The sequence below is a fragment of the Pistacia vera genome, unplaced genomic scaffold (genome assembly GCF_008641045.1).
Source record: "Pistacia vera cultivar Batoury unplaced genomic scaffold, PisVer_v2 Contig1132, whole genome shotgun sequence".
Classification (NCBI taxonomy): Eukaryota; Viridiplantae; Streptophyta; class Magnoliopsida; order Sapindales; family Anacardiaceae; genus Pistacia; species Pistacia vera.
Genome location: NW_022195174.1, coordinates 412,681 through 435,966, shown reverse-complemented (window position 1 = coordinate 435,966; position 23,286 = coordinate 412,681). Strand labels below are relative to the sequence as shown.

Below are 23,286 nucleotides of genomic sequence, written 5' to 3'. Positions count from 1 at the left end.
TGTTCCTACATCACCAGCTCTTCCTTCTCAACCGTCGATATCGCTTCCTTCTCCCCCACTAATTATTCCAAAAGGTATGTTTGAAGATCCTTTCCTGATATGAACGTTACAAAAGAAACATTTTCTTCTTTCTTCAAACAATATCTAATCTTTAACGAACCGCTCAGTATGGTTTGAAATCAGAAGAAGTTCAGACTATTGAATATTGGTTTATACTTCTTTTAGCCACGAATTATCAACTTATGGTAACTCTTTCGAGGACTTAATGACTCGTTGGGTTTAGAATTTATTTACTAATATTTGAGCCTCAGTCGAGTTAGACTCGAGTAAGCCCAAATAGGGTTAGGGTTTTCTATTATATACATTTTGTAATAGTGGGAAACCTAAAGAGTGTAAAAGAATAGAGAATAAGAGTGAACTGCCGTCAATCTACTTTGCATTTGCTGTAGATTTCTGATTCTCAAAAAGTTCTCTATTTAAATGTCAGACATAATTCTTTAATTAGAACAAAATAAAGTAAATTGTGCGTTCTCTTTACTTTTCTGTTTTCTTTATTATGTGTTATTGGCTATTTTTTCAACACTTATCTACATTACTGTATATGTACATTGGATGTATACAAGAATTGTTCTATTACTAGTTTAAATATTGAAACTTCAAAATTTTAGTTTAAATATGCAATGTATCCGGCTTGGTGATATTAACATTTCACTTATACTACATTACTGTACATTTACATGGCATTATTGTATAGACGAATGATATACTTTTCGGAATAGAAAATTATGAATAGGAGTGTAAACACAATATTTTGTGAGTCAAGTCAAGATTGCAAATAAATAAAACGACATGTAAGTGATTAATTGAACAAATTCTTTTATATATATGCAGGAAATGGGAAGATCTCCTCAGAGAAAATTATTACAATTACAGTTCCTACAATACTTGTCTTCATAATAATTTTATCCACTTCATGTTATTGTCTCCTAAGTTAGAAAGAAAGAAGAAAGTCCAACATTGTAAAAGAAGGAAATGGTAATATATATACAACACAACTGAAAAGCAATTTTGTTTTATCTTATTCCAACTAAAACTAAATAAATACAATGTACTCCAGCTCGAGATGAAATTTCAGTTGTGGAGTCTTTACAATTAGACTTGCATGCCATTGAAGCTGCCACAAACAATTTCTCTGATGGAAACAAGATTGGTGAAGGCGGATTTGGTAGTGTGTATAAGGTAAGGAAATTTCCCTTTTTATTTTTCTTTAAACTAGAATGAGCGAGATTTTATCCTAAAAGATTCGACTCATTGAACTAGTTAGTATCGCTTCATAATGATTATGATCTTATTATATCTCTTCAGGGTACACTTCATAACGGACCGAAAGTAACTATTAAGAGGCTATCAAGAAGCTCATGTCAAGGTGTAGAAGAATTTTGGAATGAAGTTGTATTGGTTGCCAAGCTTCAACACAGAAATTTAGTGAGGTTACTGGGGTTTTGTGCAGAAGAAGGGGAGAAAATACTTGTCTATGAATTTGTGCCTAACAAAAGCCTTGACTACTTCATTTTTGGTTTGATTGTTTATTTAGATCATAAATAAGTAATTTAATGTATCACCTAAAAATTTAAGTCATATATTATTTTGATGGATATATGCATGTACAGATCCTAAAAAACAAGGACAATTGGATTGGCCAACGTGATGTAAAATAATAGGAGGGATTGCTCGAGGACTTATGTATCTTCACGAAGATTCTAGGCATAGAATTATACATCGTGATCTCAAAGTTAGTAATGTCCTGTTCGACAAGGACATGAATCCAAAGATAGCAGATTTTGGCATGGCAAGGATTTGTGGGGTGGATCAAAGTCAAGTACATACAAGTAGAATTGTTGGCACATAGTAAGATCTCGAGAACATTTGTGACCATAGAAAAGAGTTACTTTGGGGCCCTTTTAATAATATAAGCATATATTAAAAAATTGTTTCAAATTTATTTTTCTTGCCTTTTGAGATGCAAAATTACTAATTAAATTTTTATATTCAAGTTTAGAAACCAAATCTTTTTCAATTGATAATATAGCCAAATTACATAACCTTTGTTGTGAGGGCAAGAGGTGGACGGCGGGCTACCGGGGTCAGGTAAGTGAAGGGTTTTGGGGAAGGGGCTGAGGGGACGAAGATAGTGGTGTCAGGGAAGGTCAACGACAACGGATACGTGCCAGAAATTGTTGTCGCATGCGGTGAAGAATGAAAATGGGCTGTGAAAATCAGCAAAAATCGGCCATGGGGGTTGTCAAGATTGGGAAAACGTTTCAGAAATGATTAAGTGATGAATCCGATTGATTTTTGTGAGAAAATTGACCAAAATCATCACTTTAATGCTGACAACGATACTATGGCGGTGTAGAGGAGTGGAGATGCAATGTTTTCATCATTTTAGGGATTGAATGGGTGTTTTGAAATTTTAGACATTTAAATTATTAGTTTAGTTAATTTAGGGGTGTGAATGGAAAATATGAAACATGGTTTTTTTGTAAATTTATGGAAAAAAATTATAATTAATTTGGGCCTTTTTGGCTTTTTTGGGGCCCTTTGAACCGGTTTGGATAAAAAATTATAAACTTTTTTAGGTCCAATGGTATTTCTATAAATCTATTTAAAAAAATCTTAAAATAATTTTGGGCCACTTTTTGGGTTTTTTTTTTCCCCGGGGGGGGGGGGGGGGGGGGGGGGGGGGGGGGGGGGGTGTGTGGGCTGTTGCCCTCGGCAGATGCCTCACCTGCCTACCCTTTGGGTCGGCCCTGAAACAAACCTTCCCATTATTCTTATGAACTGTTTGGATATTAGATTACAATACTAATAGCGCTAGATTCTAGTGGTTATATGTCTCTAGAGTACGTACTACAAGGACAATTTTCGGTTAAGTCTGATGTGTATAGTTTCGGAGTTTTAGTACTAGAGATCATAAGTGGCAAAAAGAGCAATAGTTTTTATCAGTCAGATAATGGGGAGTACCTCTTGAGCTATGTAAACTCCAACTCAATTTTAATATTATATATCTTGCATACTATAGGAGCTGCATTTGTTATGAGAATTAACGGAATGATGTTCGTCATAGGCCTGGAGACTTTGGAGGGATGGAACGCCATTAGAGTTGATGGATCAAACTTTCGGCAATTCTTTTCCACAAAATGAGGTGGCGAGATTAATTCATATTGGATTATTGTGTGTTCAAGAAGATCCAGTAGATAGACCTATGATAACAACAGTAGTGCTCATGCTTAACAGTTTCTCTATCACACTATCGTTACCGAAACGACCAGGATTCTTTGTTCGTAGCACAACACAACAGAGTATGCTAGGAATGAGTATATAGTCCGTTCAATCTTCAAGCAAAACCGTACCTTCATCTGTGAATGATGTGTCAATCACTGAACTCCACCCTCGTTAGCACAAGCAATAGTATTAAAACCCTTCATAGAGATCATTGAATTTAGTTTAAGGTTTGTAGACTTATCAAATTTATCATAAAGTTATCAAAAATTTGTTTCTCCTAAATTATTCAATCCATTAGACTGATCACATATTTGCTTCCATTTTTCCAAATATTATTAAAAACCTCAAATATATATGGATATTTAATAATTTCTAATGTACGTTTAATATTAATCGATTGCATAAAATATTAAAGCTGAAAACATCAAACTTGGTTGAGTAATATATATGTTGTATACACTTGGGAGCTATATATGTATTGAAAATTGACATTGATGGGTTAAGTTATAATTCGAATTTTTTATTACTTTGAGTTTGATTCATCCAAATCAAATTTTCCATTCCAAAATTTGCGACTTTGGAATCATATCAACATTGTCATATTTCATATTGCTTGTGAATGAACTTAAGATTTAGTTTATAACTGAATAAATGTGCCCTCAATTGTAACCATCAGGTTTTTTAAAACAAATAATACTTTATAGTTTATATAATTAGGTGTATCATGCAATTTTTCTTTCCCTAGAACAATTACAAAAACATTTTGTTTTATTTTTTTTTTTAAAACTCTTTCTCAAAGTATTTTATATATCTAATTAACCAACACATTTTGATAAATATATATATCTAAAATATGTTTGATTTTGTCGTGATCGACATATCATCAAACATTGTCGTTTGTCGAGCGTTCTTGCGGTGAAGACTGAGTTAAGAAAGGGTATTTTTGTCAATCCACTAAAATTGGGGTTATATACAGCAAATCCTTTTGCGGTGGGTTATTTTATAATATCCCCCGAAAATGTGGCTGTTCTTCAAAACACACAAAATTTAAATAAAATAAAATTATAAAAAAAAAAAGAGAGCGAGAGAGAGAGACGTTACTTACTCGGAGGAACTACAGAACGCAGTAGCTAATCAACTTGTTCCTGTGTAAGTAAGATTTGCATTCTTATTTTCCTTTCATTTTTTGGTATTTTACTTATAAATTTGTATGCGCAGTAGCTTGGAGTTTTGTTTGAGCCAAGAAAAATTGGGTTTGATTCATTTTTCCTTCGCAACTCACTATCATCTATGTGGGTTTGTTTTTTGTTTAGTATTAATGGAGATTACTGGGATCAAAATGAGTTCTTTATGTGTTTTTTGTTTGCAAGTTTTAATTCTGGAGCTGTAACAAGATTTTCATTTATGTTTCGGTTTGGGTTCTTGAAGATGGCAATGAAGATCCTTTCTGGAAGCTGCTCTTCTGACTTTTCATCTCTCTTTAGAGGAGCTTTCTACATCAATAGGTATTTTTTTTTCAATTAATTATTATTATTATTATTTTTTTTTTTGGCATCCAAAAAGCATTAATTTTTATTTTCATACTATTGCTATGAAGGCGTATTGTTAAATTTTAGGAGATTTGAAGTGGATAGTTAAGGAGAAAAAGCATTTACGATGTTATATGTTGTGAGTGTGTGGTGAATTTGTGATTTCTTCTTATCACAATTTTGAGTTTCATTTTAGAAGATTAGTCAAACAGAATATCGAAATCTCGTATACTTTTTTTCTTGTATAGACTTTATTTTCTGTTCTGTATCTATAAGCGATAGAGCATTGATGATTTTATTTTGTTCTTTTGCAGGACTCGACTTACTTCTCCTGAGGAAGTGTTCTTTTGCCAAGGAATCGGTTTTTCTAGTAGTATTTCGACCTGCTTACAAAAGCTAAATTACGGATATTAACATGTTTCTTTCCCCTTTGTGGTATTAACATGATGATGTTTTGATGTAAGAACAGCCGATTCTCGTGCAAATGAATCATTCAACACAAGGGTAGAACCTCCATCGCTATTAGCAGCTAAAAGAAAAGAAGCCAAGTCTGTGTTAACCTTGTTCTTGATGCAGCAAGGTCTGAGCAAAGCAGTTGCTGCACGAACTGTCAATAAATCAGATCATTTCATCGACCACCTTATCTCAAGGCTTCATTCTTCTCATAAATCTTGGTATCTTTTAGATCTGGTTGCAACATGTAGTTTTTCTTTTTTGGTACTTTTATCTAGATGTCTTTGTTCCCATGCTAATCAGTTTTACTTGTTATTGCAGGAAGAGAGCTCACAGCTCTTGAGATTAGGGACACCCTTAATCCTTATCTTCAATCACTCCTTGAAGAGCATGGAAACTTTATGGTAGATTTAGTGAAGAACTTTCGTACCGCACCTATCGAACAAAAGATTTAGTGAAGAACTTTCGTACCGCACCTATCGAACAAAAGCCAGCTTTGCCAGTTTGTCGATCCCATTCCAGCCTTAACTCCAAGAAGCCAGAAGCAGTCTCTCATGTAAGCGCCCCAAGTCGAGCAGCAGATCCATGCCCTCAACACAGCTACCTCTTAGAGCTTGGCATGGATCTTGAGCAGATCAAGTTAGCTACTTGCAAATATCCTAGTTTTGCCAACTACAGTTCGGAGAGGAAAATCAAACCTCTAGTAGAGTTTCTTCTTGATCTTGGGGTAGCTAAATCAGAGATTCGTAAAATTCTTGTCCAAAGGCCTCATTTATGTGGACATAGTATATCTGGTAAAATAATACCCCTGATGTTATACTTAGAAGATATGGGTGTGGACAAGAAACAGTGGGCAAAAGTTATATTGCGCAGCCCAGGACTCCTCAGTCTCAGCAGGCAGAAGGTTCAGGCAGTTGTTAATTTCCTTCTTGAGTTGGGCTTATCAGGTGATAGCATCGGTAAGGTGTTAACTCGGTATCCAAGAACTGTAAGTTACAGTGTGGAAGGCAATCTCCGGCCAACAGCCAAGTACTTCAAAAGTTTGGGGGTTAATGTTGCCATCGTTGTCCATAGATTTCCCGCGAGTCTTTGGCTTCGTATTGAGGGCAATCTCAAGCCAGTGACCAAATTTTTCAATGAAAGCGGGTTCAGTGTGGAAGATATTGGGACCATGGTGTCGACATTGCGTAATTTATATGCTCTTAGCTTGACAGGGAGCTTGATACCCAAATGGGAGTTCTTTTTGACCATGGGTTATTCAAAATCTAAGCTGGTTAAGTTCCCTCAGTATTTTAGTTACAGTTTGGAACAGAGAATCAGACCACGTTTTGCACTTGTCAAGGAGTTAGGACTGACAATCGGGCTGGACTGCATGTTAGTACGATCAGACTGTGGCTTTGAGAAAGTTTTGAAGATGAAGAGAAAGAATATGCTTGCTGACGTGCTTTCAAGTCCTACAGAGAGCAAGTAATATGATCGTTGGTCAGGAACTGGATTGTATGGCTCCTCAATGGAGTGCTCATTTAGATGGAGCAGCCCAATGGCACAGTTTTCAGGCTTGACTTTAACAAGTTTGTTGAAGGTATCTTTGAGTGTTGTCCACAGTGTGGTCCGTCCTTTTCATCAATTGTTTCTCTAATCCTTGTCTTTGCAGAAGTTTTTTCTTCTGCGTTACTCTTTCTTGCAAGTTAGTATTCCCAGGAAGCATGGAAGTGAATTCTTTCATTGTTGTTTATATGAGCCTCTCTTCCTTATCATGCAATTTTTTTTTGTCGCAAATTGTTTGGCTACTTCAATGTAAATCTAGTACTTGTTCTTTGAAGGTAAGGTTTATATTCTGAACATTAATCTGGGAAAAGGGTTCTTTGGTTGCTCAACAAGTGATTGTTTGTTGGTTATGAAACTTTGCTATATTTGAATTTAAGCTTTTACTGAATTACAACTGTGACATTTTATATTATAAGTCTGTCGTTAAAAATATTACATTCAACATTGCAAGTTTGGTATTTTATACCACAAAACATGCAGGTTTTGAGATAATGAAAATGTAGACTTGATATCTTATATTAAAACTTGAAGCATCACTGCATTTAAACAGCACAGGTTATGAATAGTAAATCAACTGAGATACAACTGAGTCTTTGAATACTAAATGCTGAAGTCCTTGTTTCAATAAAAATCACTTTGTGATAGGAAGCAAGCTGGCTAATACAGAATCAAGTGTAATCAAAGAGAAGACCCACTGAAATGTCCAAGTGATAAGTTTGTTGACATGTCTTGTTAATTGTTTGCTTTAGTGATATGATGATAATGACTGCACTTGCTTTCTCCAGTAATGGGCTTTGGGCATTTACTGTATATACTTTATTACTTTTGGAAGATTAGTTAGAGAAATGCTACTATATCTGCAACGAAGAATCTGTGCACTTGGCAAACTGAGATTCAATTTTAGAATGATGCTGTGTAAGGAAAATTTGAAGAAAACAAGAAAATGATAGGGACGCAGTCTAGTTTTGTCTAGACTTTTGTTATGCATGTCAGATTAATAAATGTCTTTTTGTATTAGATGTCAAACCCATACCTTCTCAAAGATATTCATATCAATCCTGTCTCATTTCAAGAGATGAATGGACATGAGTCTTTCATGTGTCAAGGTAACTTGTAAAACACTCATTACATTGACCTCAAAGGTGTATAAATTGAAACTTCTCTTCACAAAAAAAGGGGCTGGACATATGAGAGTTAGGCGTAAATTTGAGCTCAATTCTTTCTCTCTGTAAACACTGTATTTCTTCATCTTTGTATGTCTTATAGGCAAAATCATAGAAATAGTCAGAGATCAATAAAATAACAGTGGATGTAGGATTTGCTTTAAGCATCCGAACCACTATAAAAACCTCTCTTATCAGTCTATTATTTATGTTTTCTATAATATATATAATCTTAGCTCTATATTCAAATCTCATGGATCTATCACGTATAATTTCTAAGACTCTCTTAATACTTTGCACGTACGAGTCGTTGATGTCCAAAATCAAGCGTGAACAACTTTTATCCCTCATTTGCAATAATTTTCATCTCTTCCTTGTCTTTCTCTTTCTCTCTTTTTCTTTTTCCTTTCACAGTTGTGTTCTCTTTCTTCATCTTCCCCAAGCTCATGTAAATGCATAACCCTGAAAAGGGTTTTAAATCTTTGCTTTATTTGGTTTCTTTGTGCTAATAAACAAAGGCGTTTATAATTAACTATATGTTATGACACAGGGAATTTCACAATAATAGCTCCTATGAGAAGAACAGGAATCTGATCCTCTTATCTCTTGCTTCTAATGTCACTCTACATGATTTTTTTTTAGACTCTTGTGCTTGGAGGAGATTCTTCAAAAGTGTGCTAATTGTAAAAGTTCTGAAGCCAAAAAAGCAGTTGTATGGAATGATAAATATTATTCAAGCATCCGAATCTATGGCTATAATTTCTTATTCTCACTTTAGAATAGGAGAAGAGGGAGATAACCCAAACCAAAAATTATTAAGAAAGCACCTAGAGTCGGTACTCATTTTCTTCTCGAAGAGCTTGGCAAGATTTCGCTAATAATCATTCTGCTTTGTAACATGTGTGATGAAGATTTTCATTTCATGTTGAAATTATTCGGGGAAGAAATAGTTATGTGAGATGAAAGAGAATGCTAGAGAGAGGAAGGAGTTTCTATCTTCTTCTGCAGTGTTTCATTTCATGTTGAACATACATAAGGCGTTCTTTGCTTTTTGATTGTATGAGTTCTCTTGCAACTCATTTGCCTAACTGGATTGCTAACCATGGGAGTCAAGTTAACCTTGTGATGTTGTTACTTTACTTGCCATTGAAATTGTATTAGAACTAGAAAGCATGATGGCTTCTTCTCTTTGGATAAAATTCATCCTTTCAGCCATTGTTATGCTCATTATTTCTCCCAATGTCACAGCCCAGGAAACCACATACTGCTACCACAGTGCGTAAACACCACTTTTTTCACTCCAAATAGTGCCTTCTCAACAAACCTCAATGAAACTCTCTCTTCTCTGATCTCAAATGCCCCCTTAGCAATGGATTTTACAACACCAGCACTGGGGGCCTGCAGGGCCCCGATAGAGCCTATGGCCTCTTTCTTTGTAGAGGAGACATCTCTCCTGATCTAGCCAAATTTGTGTCACGGTCATTAGTAAAAAATCAAAAACTTTTGTCCTAAACAGAAAGAAGCAATTATATGGTATGAAGAGTGCATGTTAAGGTACTCAAACAGGTCTATTTTCTCTGATATGGAAGAGGATACTCGTGTTTATTTGGGAACCAGAACAACGTTATACATCCCAGTCTGTTTAATCGGACTTTGGCTGATTTGATGAACAGTTTGGCTCATGAGGCTGTGTCATCTAGCAACTTTTTCGCTGCTGAAGATGTGAATTTCACAACTGTTACTAGGTTATATGGGCTGGTGCAATGCACTCCTGACATTGTTTCATCTGAGTGCTGCATTTGCTTGGCTGCTTGTTTGAGTGAGATTCGTAAATACTGTAATGGGAAGGAAGGAGGTAGAATTTCTAAGCCTAGTTGCAATATCAGGTTTGAAATTTACCCTTTTTACTCTATGGCCTCTCATCCACCTCCGCCGCCAGCTACCTCAACAAGTAAAATTGGTAAGCATTTGCATTTGCCACTTCTAGGATTGTCAGATTCATATGCATCTGACCAATGTCGGAGCCTGCATGAGGCACGTGTACTGCTGATGCACGCAAGATTTTTTTTTCTTTTTATTGAGCATTTTAGATATCCAAAGTGACCATAACTTTTCACTTTGATATTGTTAAATATATATATATATATATAGACATGATGCACCTATCCCATTTAAGTTGTTTATTAATCTAATCATAGGGTGAGTTAGTGCAAATAAATAGCAGGACATATGCATGATTACTTGATCAAATTCTTCTGTAGGTCGGAAATTAATACTGTAATCACTGCTATAATGCTTTTTGCATAGTGAATGACCTCTCTCAGGTCCATAAGTGAAGCTACAACAACTTTTTTGGCTAGCTTGTCAATCTTTTTGTATCTTCTATAGTTTGAATACAATTCTTTTTGTTTCCTAGCAAAGAATCATCATTGTTACAATCATGTTCAATTCTTTAGTTTTGTATTACCCCAATAGATTTCGGTGCCATCATGAGTTGACTATGTACACATTTTTCTGGTTTGTGCATGCAGAGAAAAAAGGTTTTACATCTAGGATTGTTATAACGATTGTTTCTTCGGAAGTAGTTATTTTTATTGCACTTGTTGCCTTCACTTGTGTCTTTTTACAAAGGAGGAAGACAAAGCAGGGGCTTGGAAGTGAGCAGGAGGCAGACGGTAATTATACCCTGTCTGCTGCCACAATTTACTCTGCTATATGAGCTGAAACTAATTTTCTTTTTGAGTTCTAATCTCTTACTTTGATCTTTTAAGGTTCTTGTGAAATTGATAACGTGGAATCCTTGCAATTTGACTTCAGCACTATCAGAGCTGCAACAAATAACTTTTCGATTGATAGTAAGCTGGGTCAAGGGGGATTCGGTGTTGTTTTCAAGGTATTAATATCAAGTATTCATAACCAAAGTGAATATCAGTTGTTAGTTAAAATGGGTTAAATTGTAAGTTCTGAATAACGTAAATGCTGTTACAATCATTTTTCTCAAATTCAATTTCAGAGTAGGCTTCCTCATGGACAGGATATGGCTGTTAAGAGATTGTCAAGAAATTCTGGGCAAGGAGAATTAGAATTAAAAAAGGAGGTCCTTTTAGTGGCAAAGCTTCGTCATAGGAATCTTGTTAGATTCCTAGGTTTCTGTATGAAAGGAAATGAAAGGCTTCTAATCTATGAGTTGGTGCCCAATTCAAGTCTAGACAGCTTCATATTTGGTATGGTTGCACTGCTTTTTTGCTTTGGTTTCTAACAACCTTGTACCTTGTTCTTGACTAGAAACTGTCTACTTTCCTGTGGCTTTTGTTAATTTGTAGATCCCACAAAACGCTCATCATTGGATTGGGAACCACAATACAAAATCATTGGGGGTATAGCACGAGGATTGCTTTATCTTCATGAAGATTCAAGGTTTCGGGTCATTCACTGTGACCTCAAAGCTAGCAATAATCTTCTAGATATCGATATGATTCTAAAAATCACAAATTTTGGAATGTCAAGATTGTTCGAAATGGATCAAACTCAAGCCAATACAAGGAGAGTTGTTGGAACCTTGTAAGTATATATAAGAATTATAACATAGACCTTGCTAAATCAAATCCAAGCCATTAATGGCCATTTTCAGCCGGTATATGGCTCCAGAGTATATAAAGCATGGACACTTCTCAACTAATTCTGACGTTTTCAGCTTCAGTGTGTTAGTCTTGGAAATCATTAGTGGTCAACAAAATAGTTGTTTTCCTAATGAAGAGGAACCGCAAGATTTACTAACCTATGTAAGTGAAACATTGTAAGTCATTAAACTCAGTATCAATGACTATTAAATCATTGTCAAATTTTTGCAGGCATGGAGAAACTGGACTAGAGCGTCAGCTTTAAATCTGATAGATCCAGTCTGAGGGGTTGTTCTAGCTGGGTTGTCTTGTGTTCAAGAAAATGTAGCCGATAGACCTACAATGGTTTCAGTTGTTCTTATGCTGACAAGCTATTCTCAGTCTCTCCCAATACCCTCAAAACCAACATTTTTTATGCAATCTAGCTCGGAGCTGGATTATTCAGAATCTTCTATGTTGGATTGCAGTGAAAATTATTCTCAATTTTCGTTGAATGAGGCTGCAATTACTGAACTTGACCCTCGATAATGTTTGAAGATTGAAGTTGTATCTTCGAATATTGAAACCTGTAAATGCAGTTAAATAACAATAGGAGCTTAGCCAAGTATGAGTGTAAACTATTTTTGTGTCATTATATGGTTTGAACTCTCGACTTTATGCATGCGAAAGTCGATAAGAGTTCGAGAGATTGTGTTTTTTTTTTTTTCTCTCTACTCGTGCACATAGGAATTAACTCTTGTTAGTGAAAGGTGTAAGTCAATCCAATGGATCTTCCTGACACACAATAAGCCGATATAGATGCATCTGGTGTTCACATACTGGCTGAAAAGACTTACCTAAAGTTGGATCAATTAGCTCCACTGGTGTTTCATTTATCACTTCTTTTGAGTTAATTTCCTTCACTTTTGCTATTTCATATTTAACTCAAGCCAAGAAAAATTGAGTCTGATACATTTTTCCTATAGAACTCACTTTTAACTATGTTGAGTTTGTTTTTCTTAGTATTGAATGAGGTCACTTTGATCATCATCGTCAAAATCTCACTTTGTTGATTGATTAGAAGACTTCAGTCCTTTCATAGAAGATTAGGCTTGCTCCATGAATTGGGTTCCATTTGAAAAACACAAAAATGCTTGAAAATTAAACATATTACGTAGCCACGACCACCATGCATTCACATTTGTAATTGGAAGTCATGAAAATGAGTAACTCTAAGCCAATGTATAAATATTGGGCTAATTTCAGAAACCATAATACTATATTGGGTGGGTTTGGTTCGGGTTCATAAAAGATTACTCCAGTAATATATCTTTTAACTCGAGAATTATCATGTTTGGTTGTAAAATAAAAAAAGATTCTGGTAATCTTCAAATATTAATAATGGTTATTGTAGGTAAACTTGGGGGCAATTCAAATATCGACTAAAAGGTATTATTTTTTTTATTATAGGGGTAATCCTAATTTTGCTCCCATTTTACCCTTAATTATTAAAAATTTAGGACAGAAATACCCTCATATGTCAACCAAATAACAAATAGACCAACTGATTGAAATTACTTCTATACACTGATAAATTATTTTTTGGGACATAAATACCCCTCATTTTACATAAATTAATCTTAATTTTATTATAATTTTACCCCTAAGTAATAAATTTGTTGGCCAATAATCCCCTTATAATGAAAACTATTTACATAACACCCAGCAACCCAAACGATTGCCGACAGTTGGTAGAACGGTGCATGACCAATCAGATTTGGCTGACGCACGATCACTGATATGGCCGGAAACAGCTAGATGGCAATGGATCTAGCAAGAAACAGCCAAATCTATTCTAGTAGTTAATGGCCATGGATATGGCCGGAAAAAACTAGATATTTGAATCTGGCTAGAAATGACCAGAATAGATCTGATTGTTTTCAGCCAAATCTACGACTATCTAGCCGTAAAAGGCTAGATCGGCACATTGTCGGCCATATCTTACTGGTTGTGTATCGTTTCGACAATTATTGGTGGTGATCAATAGTCGTCTTGGGTGATTGAGGTTATTTTGTTAACTTTTAATTTTTTTGTGACTGAGGTGTTTTAACTAGATTCTTAAACATAAGGGGTTAAAATAATAATCTAAATAATAATCATAATAATATTATTATTATTATATTAAAAAGAAAGTACAATTCAATAAAAAGATTCTCTTAGAATTCTTTTATTCTTTTCGCCCAAATATATTAAACATATTAATTATTTATAGTCACACCGTTATACCCAAATGTCAAGCATACATGACATTGCCAACTACTTTCGTTATTACCTTTACCATCACTCGTTCGGAATATACTTTTCCATTGTATTAAAGCAAGCCTTTTGAAAATCATATAAGACATTGCCAACTACTTCATTATTACCTTTGCCTGTTCCCTCGCGCTCTCATCTTTATCAAAATCACTTTTTTTACTAGAAGACTTCACTACGTCGAGAAGATTTGGTGAAGTATGCTCCACTTCCACTATGTCAAATGAGAAAACACAAAATGCTTATGAAATAGATAAACATAGTACATAGCTTGACCCACATGCATAATGAATCTACATGTGTGATAGGAAGTGTCATAAATTGTCCGTGAATTCACAGATAAACATAGTACATAGCTTGACCCACATGCATAGTGAATTCACACTTGTGATAGGAAGTCTCATAAAACAGATCAACATACTACATAGCTCTAGGCCAATATTTTGTATATCCCTTCAATAAATTGTCTCTTATGGTTCATCTTCCCCAAAGTTATAATGAAAATGCAGATGGGTTTTATATGTCTTGTTTGTTTTATGATGATAAACATTGGTGTTACTAGAGCAACTATATGTTACGAATCATGGAATTTCACAACAAATAGCACCTATGAGAAGAACAGGAACATGATCCTCTCATCTCTTGCTTCTAATGTAACTCTACGTGATGGTTTTTTTTATACTGCAACTATTGGCCAAGAGCCTGACAAAGTTTATGCTCTTGCTCTTTGTAGAGGGGACTCTTTGTTAGAAGAGTGTGCTGATTGTGTCAGTTCTTCAGCCAAAGATATTATGAGGCAGTGTTTGAACCAGAAAGAAGCAGTGGCATGGGGAGGGACATCCCAGAGCATTGTACGCTATTCAAACCGTTCTATTTTTGGAATAATGGAGGCGGATCCTATGGCTGGCGGTTGTGAAGGGAACAACATTAATACAACAGATACAGCGCAGTTTAACGAGACTTGGGTGAGTTTGATGGAGGGCTTGGTGATAAATGCTTCTACTGGGTCCAATCACCCTAGGCGTAAGTTTGCAACTGGAAACGAAAATTTTTCATACTTTATGAAGATATATGCATTACTGCAGTGTACTCCAGATATTTCTCCAAGTGATTGTGAAGATTGTCTACGCCAATCTATATATTACCGAGAGGATCATGATCAAGGGCAGACAGGTTGCCTCATTATGAGACCTAGCTGTATTTATATGTGGGGTTTAGGTCCATTTTATAGAGCCTCTCTTGATGCTCCATCNTTATTTAATTAGTTACAATCTGTTGTTAGTTAGTTAGTTAGTTGACGTTTGTAAAGCTGATGAATTGGACCAGTATATAAACTGGAAGCTTCTCTTTTTTTCTTTATAAGTTCAATAAAAAGAATTTATCCAGATTTGTTTTTCTTCATGGTATCATAGCGCTTCTGCTCCTTTGTTTTCCTATTCTTTGTTCTACTGTGATTTTCAATGGTGACTCTAATAGCGAATTCAGATCCTACACAGAATCCGTCAAGCCATTCTTATCTTCATCCAAATGAAAATCCTACAGTTGTCTTGGTTACACCTGTTCTCAATGACACCAACTATCATTCTTAGGCACGTGCCATGAAAATGGCTTTACTTTCCAAAAACAAACTGAAATTTGTAGATGGATCTGTTCGAGCACCTTTGACTACTGATTCAACTTTTTCAGCTTGGGAAAGATGTAATACAATGGTAATTTCTTGGCTTAATCATTCTCTTTCACCTTCAATAACTAGTAGTGTGTTTTGGATTGATAAAGCATATGAAGTTTGGGAAGATCTTCGGGAAAGGTTTTCACAGGGAGACATTTTCAGAATTTCAGATCTCCAAGAAGAAATCTATACTTTCAAACAAGAAGATCGAAATGTGACAGATTATTTCACTAAGCTTAAAATCCTCTAGGATGAGTTACTGAATCTTAGGCCAATTCCTTGCTGTTCTTGCACAAATCCTTGTTCTTGTGGTGCTTTAACTAAGGTCAAGACTTATCAAAACAATGATTATGTGATCAGATTTCTCAAGGGTTTAGGTGATCAATTTACCACAGTCAGATCCCAAATTATGCTCATGGAACCACTTCCTTCCATAAACAAGGTATTTTCTCTGGTTGTACAGCAAGAGAGACAAATGGTTTCAGGTGCATCCAAAGTGTTTGTAAGTAAGAGCATACGAGAAGAAGTGTAGAATTCCTCTAAGCAACGAATAAAAAAATCAAACCAATCACAGCATAATGGGGATAATAGATTTTGTACATTTTGTGGCAAACCAAGACATACAATTGAGACATGTTATAAAAAGCATGGTTATCCACCTAGGTATAAGCCAAGAAATCAAAACTCTACTGCTCATAATATCATTTCTGGAGAAGATACTGAAGGAGCTGATGAATCTCATCAAAATACTGCCATGCAGAAAGGGATTCTTGAACCTGGTATTTCTTTTACTCAAAAGCAATGTCAACAGTTCCTTGCCTTAATTCAGCCTTCTGGTACTGATAAGCCGTTGCACATTACCAACCAAGTAACTGCTCAACCTGCTCTTGCTCCTAATTTTTCTTCTTCAACGGGTAACCATTTTTCTTTGCATTGTTCATCAAATTCACAACTATGGGTTGTGGACACAGGAGCCACCGATCACATAACTCACTCTTTATCATTTTTTACATCTTATAAAAAAATCAAACCCATCTTTGTTACTTTACCAAATGGCACCAAAGTCAAAACACAATACTCAGGCACTATCCATCTTACTGAAACTTTAGTTCTCACAGATGTTCTCTTTATTCCTGAATTTTCTTTTAATCTAATCTCTATGACCAAACTTACTTCACTTCTTCCATGTTGCCTGATTTTTAAAGATTCATGTTGCATTATACAGGACCTGAATTCATGGAAGATGATTGGTTCAGCTAAGGTGGAGAATGGTCTTTACTTAATGAGAAAATCAATAGTCCACGTCACTTTTCCTTCTTCACAAATTTTAGCCTCTACTACCAACAATGCAGACTTGGATCTCTGGCACTATAGGCTTGGTCACCTTTCTGAATCCAGGCTCAAACTCCTTGCACCATACATTTCTGATCTTAAGTTTTTTGATAACTCAACCTGTACTATATGTCATTTAGCCAAACAAAAACATTTGCCTTTTCCTGTAAGTGTTACAAAATCCAATAAATGTTTTGATATTGTACATGCTGATATTTGGAGGCCTTTCTCTACACCCTCTATTCATGGTCATAGATATTTTCTAACAATTGTTGATGATCATTCAAGATATACATGGATTTTTCTATTCAAACACAAGTCTGAAGTGAGACCTATTATACAGTCTTTTTTTACACTCATTGAAACTCAATTCTCTACTAAAATTAAAATTCTTCGTAGTGACAATGGTCTTGAGTTTAATCTTCCCAATTTTTATGCCTCTAAGGGAACAATACACCAAACATCTTGAGTCGAAACACCACAACAAAATGGTGTGGTGGAGCGTAAACATCAACACATATTAAATGTAGCTCGATCACTATTATTTCAATCCAACCTCCCTAAAATGTTTTGGAATTATGCCATTTTACATGTTGTGCATCTCATAAACAGGCTTCTTTCTCCTCTTATTAAGCACAAATCTCCCTTTGAAATTCTACACAATCGTCCACCTAATTATGCCACCTTAAAGGTATTTGGTTCCCTTTGTTTTGCCTCTACTTTCTCTGTCCATTGCACTAAATTTGATCCCGTGCCAGAAAGTGTGTCTTCCTTGGATTTAAATCTGGTACAAAGGGTTTTGTTCTCTTAGACTTCAGTTCTAGGGAAATATTTGTTTCACGTAATGTTGTTTTCCATGAACATATTTTCCCTTTTGCATCTTTAAAACATGATCATGTTCCTCTTGTTCGTGAATCTTCCTAACCAACCTTTGATTTTTCTCCTATTACACCATCACCAACTTCTTCTTTACCGTTAGATAATCAATCTTTTATACCACCTGTACCACGTCAATCTACAAGAGTGTCTAAACCTCCTTCTTACTTGGCTGATTATCATTGCCATTCTACCACTACAGCTGCAACTAATGATCGCCACTCAGGTACTCCTCATCCTTTGTCATATGTTCTCTCTTATTCAAAGTTATCTCCTTCTCATCTACATTTTACACTTGCTGTTTCTGCTTCCTTTGAACCAAAATTCTATCACCAAGCAGTAAAATTTCAATGCTGGAGAGAGGCAATGCAAACTAAAATCAATGCACTTGAGCAAAATAAAACCTAGGTTTTGGTTGATCTTCCTGCTGGCAAAGCTCCCATTGGCTGTAAGTGGGTGTATCGAGTTAAACACAAGGCAGATGGTAGTATTGAGCGCTATAAGACGCGTTTAGTCGCCAAAGGATACACACAAACTGAAGGTATCCATTACTTCGATACTTTCTCTCCTGTTGCTAAACTCACCACTGTCAGATTATTACTCACATTAGCAGCCATACATCAGTGGCACCTTAAATAGCTTGACGTCAACAATGCCTTTCTTCATGGTGACCTCCATTAAGAAGTTTACATGGTATTACCACCTGGCTTCCATACTTCTGATTCTCATAAGGTTTGCAAGCTTCAAAAGTCCCTTTACGGGCTTAAACAGGCTAGCCGTCAATGGTTCTCAAAACTCACCGCTGCCTTGCTTGCTTTGGGATATGTTCAGTCCTCCTCTGATTATTCTCTTTTCATCAAGCATCATGAATGTTCCATCACTGCCTTGCTGATCTATGTTGACGAAATTATTTTGGCAGGCAATAATCTTGGTGAAATTGATCATGTAAAGCAGTATTTAGATAATGCTTTCAAGATCAAGGACTTGGGCGATTTAAAATTTTTCCTTGGCTTAGAAGTTGCTCGTACATCTGCTGGTATCGCATTATGTCAACGAAAATATGCTATTGACATTTTATCTGATGCAGGGTTTTTGGATTCTAAACCTGCCAAATCTCCAATGGATTGCTCTTCTAAGCTTAGTCAATTGCATGGTGACATCTTGCCTGATGCTTCTTCTTATTGTTGACTGATTGGCCGTTTACTTTACCTTACTTCCACTCGTCCTGACATTTCTTTTGCTGTCCAACAGTTGAGCCAATACTTAGACAAGCCTACCTCTCAGCATCTTCAGGCAGCCCATCGCGTTCTTCGCTACGTCAAAGGCTGTCCAGCTTATGGTCTTTTTTTTCCTGCTGGATCCTCTTCAGCTTTTCAGGCCTTTAACGATTCTGATTGGGCAGGATGTATTGACACAAGGCGATCGGTAACTGGTTTTTGTGTCTTTCTTGGAGCGTCCTTGATCAGCTGGAAAGCTAAAAGCAGCCTACTGTATCACTTTCTTCTTCAGAAGCTGAGTATCGTGCTCTTGCTTCCACAACTTGTAAGTTACAGTGGCTGCGTTATCTTCTTCAAGATCTCCATATTGCTCACCCTCAACTTGCCTTGCTTTTTTGTGACAATAAATTAGCTCTCCAGATCGCTGCCAACCCAACATTTCATGAATGCACAAAACATATAGAAATAGATTGCCATCTGGTTCGTGAGAAAGTGCACAACGGACTCCTTCATCTCATGCCTTGTTCCTCAACTAATCAGCTAGCTGACGTTTTTACAAAGCCACTTGTTGTTGCTCCTTTTCATGCAATGATTTCCAAGCTGGGCATGTTAAGCATACATTCTCCAGCTTGCGGGGGAGTCTTGGAGCATTCTGTTAATAGTTAATTGATACTCTGTTATTAGTTAGTTAGTTAGTTAATAGTTAGTTGATATTTTGTTAGTCAAGTTGATGTTTGTTATTTAATTAGTTACAATCTGTTGTTAGTTAGTTAGTTAGTTGACGTTTGTAAAGCTGATGAACTGGACCAGTATATAAACTGGAAGCTTCTCTGTTTTTCTTTATAAGTTCAATAAAAAGAATTTATCCAGATTTGTTTTTCTTCAACATCAAAACAAAAATCCTAATACTCAGAGTCTTAACATCTTTTCTTCTATTTTCACTTTCATTTTCTTGGAAACGAAAATTTTACCACTGTTTATAAAAATAAACATTTCATAGTTAAATCATAAATGAGTTAGTTAATGAAATTCAGATTGAGTCTTGGATGTATTTCTAGTTTTTGTAATTTAATATTGTAAATATTTATGGAGTTCAGATTCAAATCGGGTATCGTGGTGTTAGGTCAATTTGGCATTGTTGATAATCTAATGGTTCATAAAGATTAATAAATTTTATTCGAGTTTGTAATGTAGTGTTGCCTTCATTCTTATATATTTTCGGTAAGAACGTCAGTTTATTGTTTGTATGGGAGAATTATTACTTTATATCAACTAGTAATAGTATGGGATTATCCACCTAAACCTTAGAGAACAATTGTTCTTAGTTGGTGACCCTTACACTATAATCGAAGAGTCCTTTGCCCTAATAAGGAAAAATACCATTAAAGGTCACATATCAATGACAACACGCGTAATATATAACTCTCATGCAATGTCCTGTGGATGTATAAATAAAAGAACGTATATTCCCCAAAGGTGACCTAAATTTAATAAGTTTGTCTAGTTAATATTTACAAAGCATAGACATTCTTTGGCCCATGCTCGTCTTTTCACTCAATTTAAGCTAATGATTTGAAAATTTTCATTCTACCCGAAGTACAGTTGACTGAGGCCTCCAAAAACCGACATCAACAAATACATTGAATTTTTTATTTTTTTTTGGAAAATGATTTTTAGCCCCAACTGAATTTATCTTTAGCCCCCATCTTCTAGTTTAAGTGAGGGTATAATTGTGGTAAAAAATATTTCCTCCATACCTTTATTTCAAAGCTTTGAATTTACAGTTAACAAAAAAGTTAAAAAATTTAGGTCAATCAAAATTCATAATTTTACAAGTTAAAGCTTATTGTGTCAATTATCAAAACTACTATGTTTGTTTTCAACTCTGAAGGCTTAGAAAAAGTGAATATTTTATGTAAAGATATTTGTGGATTGTTTGGTTTGACCACTTAAGACTGAGAACCAGTCATATCCCTCTTAATGAAAAAAAAGCTAAAATTTTTGGCTTTTAACTTACTAAAGACTTATTTGTTTATCTTAAATGACTTCTAAAAAAATATCCCCATTCTAATTTTTAAATTCCAATCATAGCCCTTAAAACCTTAATCTCTAATCATGAATTTGATAAAATATAACGAAAATATTTTAATTTTGCAAATAATTTGATTTAATCTTTTTAATTGTGTGTATTCACTATGTCTGCTACAATGAAAATAAAATAATAAAATGAATGAAAAAGGTTAATTGTAATACAAACCATAAATATATATTATACTTAAAATTGACAAAGATACTTATGTAAAAGCACTAGTTTTTAGATATTTAAAATTTGTAAAAACAAATACTTAATACTTGTGAGATTGAGAAACAGAGATCTAAAGAGTTCTGAAATATTCAAAACTTATGTATCTTATTGATTTTTCAGTTAATACAATGTTGAAACTATGACTTTATATACAAAGAAGAGTCAACTCAGCTTAATGACAAAGAGTAAAGTATGTTTTACAACGACGTTGTTTACTTATTCATTTACCTGCAGTTTTACAAAACTGCCCTCCTTACATTCTGGCTATTATTCCTCCGCAAACTGGACTACGGTTGCTGGATTTTCTTCAAGACTTTGATTTGTTGTCTTCAGACATTTCCTTCATATGCAGATTGGCTTTGGCTTTTTGACTACATAAGCTGATACCACACCATTATTCTAAAAGAAAAACTTTAAACCACCACATAATGTTTCTACAATGCTTCTGCACTTTCACCAAAATAGCAGCTAATTCCTACCAACATTCATGCCACACCATTATTCTAAAAGAAAAACTTTAAACCACCACACAATGTTTCTGCAATGCTTCTGCCCTTTCACCAAAATAACAGCTAATTCCTACCAAAATTCATGCCATACTAAAATCATACCATACTGGAAGCTATCTCAACAATGCTACCAACATTCTTACCATACTGGAAGCTATTCCAACAATAGCTTATACGCAGCATTCATACCATACCACACATTACTTCTGCATTATACACCACATTGTACCTCAACATAGAACACTAATAGCATATACTGAGCATTCATATAACACCATAACACAACATTCTTTCATAGTTCATTAGCAGCCAAATCTGTATGCCATATTGACATATTTTTAACACAACACCTTACCATATCTGTTACCATATCAGTCATGTTCCTGTAATGCAGAACTTAGGTTGCTAGGATTTTTTTTTTTTTTTTTTTTTTTTTTTTTTTTTTTTTTTTTTTTTTTTTTTTTTTTTTTTTTGCACACAGTTAGCAGATTCTACTGCTGGTTCAGGGAGGAAGATGACTCTCGGTTACTGTCAACTTTAGCATCTGAATATGGTACCTCAACAACACAAAGTTTGTGTTTTAATTCTTGGAACTGACTAATTGAAAGGGCCTTTGTTAGAACATCAGCAATTTGAAGCTTTGTAGGAACATATTGCACAATGACCTTTTTTGCAAGAACTTGGTCTCAGATACAGTGAGTGTTGATCTCAATATGTTTTGTTCTTGCGTGAAAGACTGGATTTGATGCCAATGCTTCAGCGCTCACGTTGTCACACCAGATGACAGGACAAGAGTTGATTGACACACCTATTTCCGTGAACAAATTGTCCAACCAAGCCAATTCAGTTGTTGTTTGGGCTAGTGCTCTGTACTCAGCCTTTGTAGATGACAAAGTAGTCACTTTTTGCTTGTGGGAACTCCATTGAACTAGATTAGGACCTAGGTACACACAATATCCATTAGTAGACCATTGGTCATCTAAATTACTTCCCTAATCTGCATCTGCATAACACTCAACATTGAGAGAGGTTGTTGGTCTGAATAACAAGCCATGGGATTGAGTCAGTGACGGATCCAAGATTTTTGCCCAGAGGGGGCCTCATGGCTTCGCCATTGTTTGTCAAACAACTAGTGAAAAATTTTAAAAAATCACCAAACCTTAAGTAAAGGAAATAATATAATATCAATAATCTAAAAGAAAAAAATACAACAACACAATACTTTACTACTTGAATAAATCTATGAGAAGCAAAACCTTGAGCAAATTATGTTGAAAATAACATTCAATTCACGAGGAAACACAGGAAAATTTTTACGTGGAAAAACCTCTTCTATTAAAGAGAGCAAAAGACCATGGGAATCTAACGATCCACTTAAATTCAATATAATTAAAAGAGTTTACAACAATCACAATCCACCGAAAATGTTCTACACAAATTTCTTATTTCTCTTTTTTTTTTTTTTTCTTTCAAAGATTATAATATAAA

At 35.1% G+C, this 23,286-nt stretch overlaps 3 protein-coding genes and 1 pseudogene across 18 annotated transcripts; all 4 read left to right on the top strand.

Moving 5' to 3' along the window:
- Nucleotides 1-1,107: 1,107 nt before the first annotated feature.
- Nucleotides 1,108-3,460, top strand: LOC116143220 (annotated as a pseudogene).
- An 845-nt stretch (nucleotides 3,461-4,305) lies between these two features.
- Nucleotides 4,306-7,141, top strand: LOC116143125 (transcription termination factor MTERF5, chloroplastic-like). 15 transcript variants are annotated; one of them, XM_031428560.1, is made up of 5 exons: nucleotides 4,306-4,434; nucleotides 4,714-4,790; nucleotides 5,129-5,488; nucleotides 5,589-5,675; nucleotides 5,717-7,141. In XM_031428560.1, exons 4-5 carry the CDS (start codon nucleotides 5,669-5,671, stop codon nucleotides 6,736-6,738), a joined length of 1,029 nt encoding a protein of 342 aa, XP_031284420.1. In that variant the 5' UTR covers nucleotides 4,306-4,434; nucleotides 4,714-4,790; nucleotides 5,129-5,488; nucleotides 5,589-5,668; the 3' UTR covers nucleotides 6,739-7,141. The 15 variants fall into 15 exon arrangements, with proteins under 15 accessions (XP_031284420.1, XP_031284482.1, XP_031284417.1 ...); XM_031428622.1 differs by having other exon boundaries at nucleotides 5,129-5,187; nucleotides 5,284-5,488; nucleotides 5,589-5,785; XM_031428557.1 differs by having other exon boundaries at nucleotides 4,316-4,434; nucleotides 4,656-4,790.
- Nucleotides 7,142-9,677: 2,536 nt separating this feature from the next.
- LOC116143211 (cysteine-rich receptor-like protein kinase 10) lies at nucleotides 9,678-12,258 on the top strand. Of its 2 annotated transcripts, XM_031428654.1 has the most exons (6): nucleotides 9,678-9,938; nucleotides 10,510-10,653; nucleotides 10,750-10,871; nucleotides 10,992-11,202; nucleotides 11,302-11,539; nucleotides 11,830-12,258. In XM_031428654.1, the coding sequence occupies exons 1-6, from the start codon at nucleotides 9,890-9,892 to the stop codon at nucleotides 11,861-11,863; spliced, it is 798 nt and encodes a 265-aa protein (XP_031284514.1). In that variant the 5' UTR covers nucleotides 9,678-9,889; the 3' UTR covers nucleotides 11,864-12,258. The 2 variants fall into 2 exon arrangements, with proteins under 2 accessions (XP_031284514.1, XP_031284504.1); XM_031428644.1 differs by lacking the exon at nucleotides 9,678-9,938 and having other exon boundaries at nucleotides 10,393-10,653.
- Nucleotides 12,259-14,387: 2,129 nt separating this feature from the next.
- LOC116143458 (cysteine-rich receptor-like protein kinase 11) lies at nucleotides 14,388-15,479 on the top strand. Its single transcript, XM_031428922.1, has 2 exons — nucleotides 14,388-15,087; nucleotides 15,367-15,479. The coding sequence occupies exons 1-2, from the start codon at nucleotides 14,388-14,390 to the stop codon at nucleotides 15,477-15,479; spliced, it is 813 nt and encodes a 270-aa protein (XP_031284782.1).
- Nucleotides 15,480-23,286: the final 7,807 nt, after the last annotated feature.

What these genes read in the sequence shown, in the direction of transcription:
- LOC116143458 (XM_031428922.1), top strand. Translation starts at nt 14,388, where the DNA reads ATGAAAATGCAGATGGGTTTTATATGTCTTGTTTGTTTTATGATGATA. An exon ending in CCTCATTATGAGACCTAGCT is followed by an intron (nt 15,088 to 15,366) that starts GTATTTATATGT and finishes TGACTCTAATAG; the next exon opens with CGAATTCAGATCCTACACAG.
- LOC116143211 (XM_031428644.1), top strand. Translation starts at nt 10,419, where the DNA reads ATGTTCAATTCTTTAGTTTTGTATTACCCCAATAGATTTCGGTGCCAT. An exon ending in GATTCGGTGTTGTTTTCAAG is followed by an intron (nt 10,872 to 10,991) that starts GTATTAATATCA and finishes ATTCAATTTCAG; the next exon opens with AGTAGGCTTCCTCATGGACA. An exon ending in TCTAGACAGCTTCATATTTG is followed by an intron (nt 11,203 to 11,301) that starts GTATGGTTGCAC and finishes GTTAATTTGTAG; the next exon opens with ATCCCACAAAACGCTCATCA.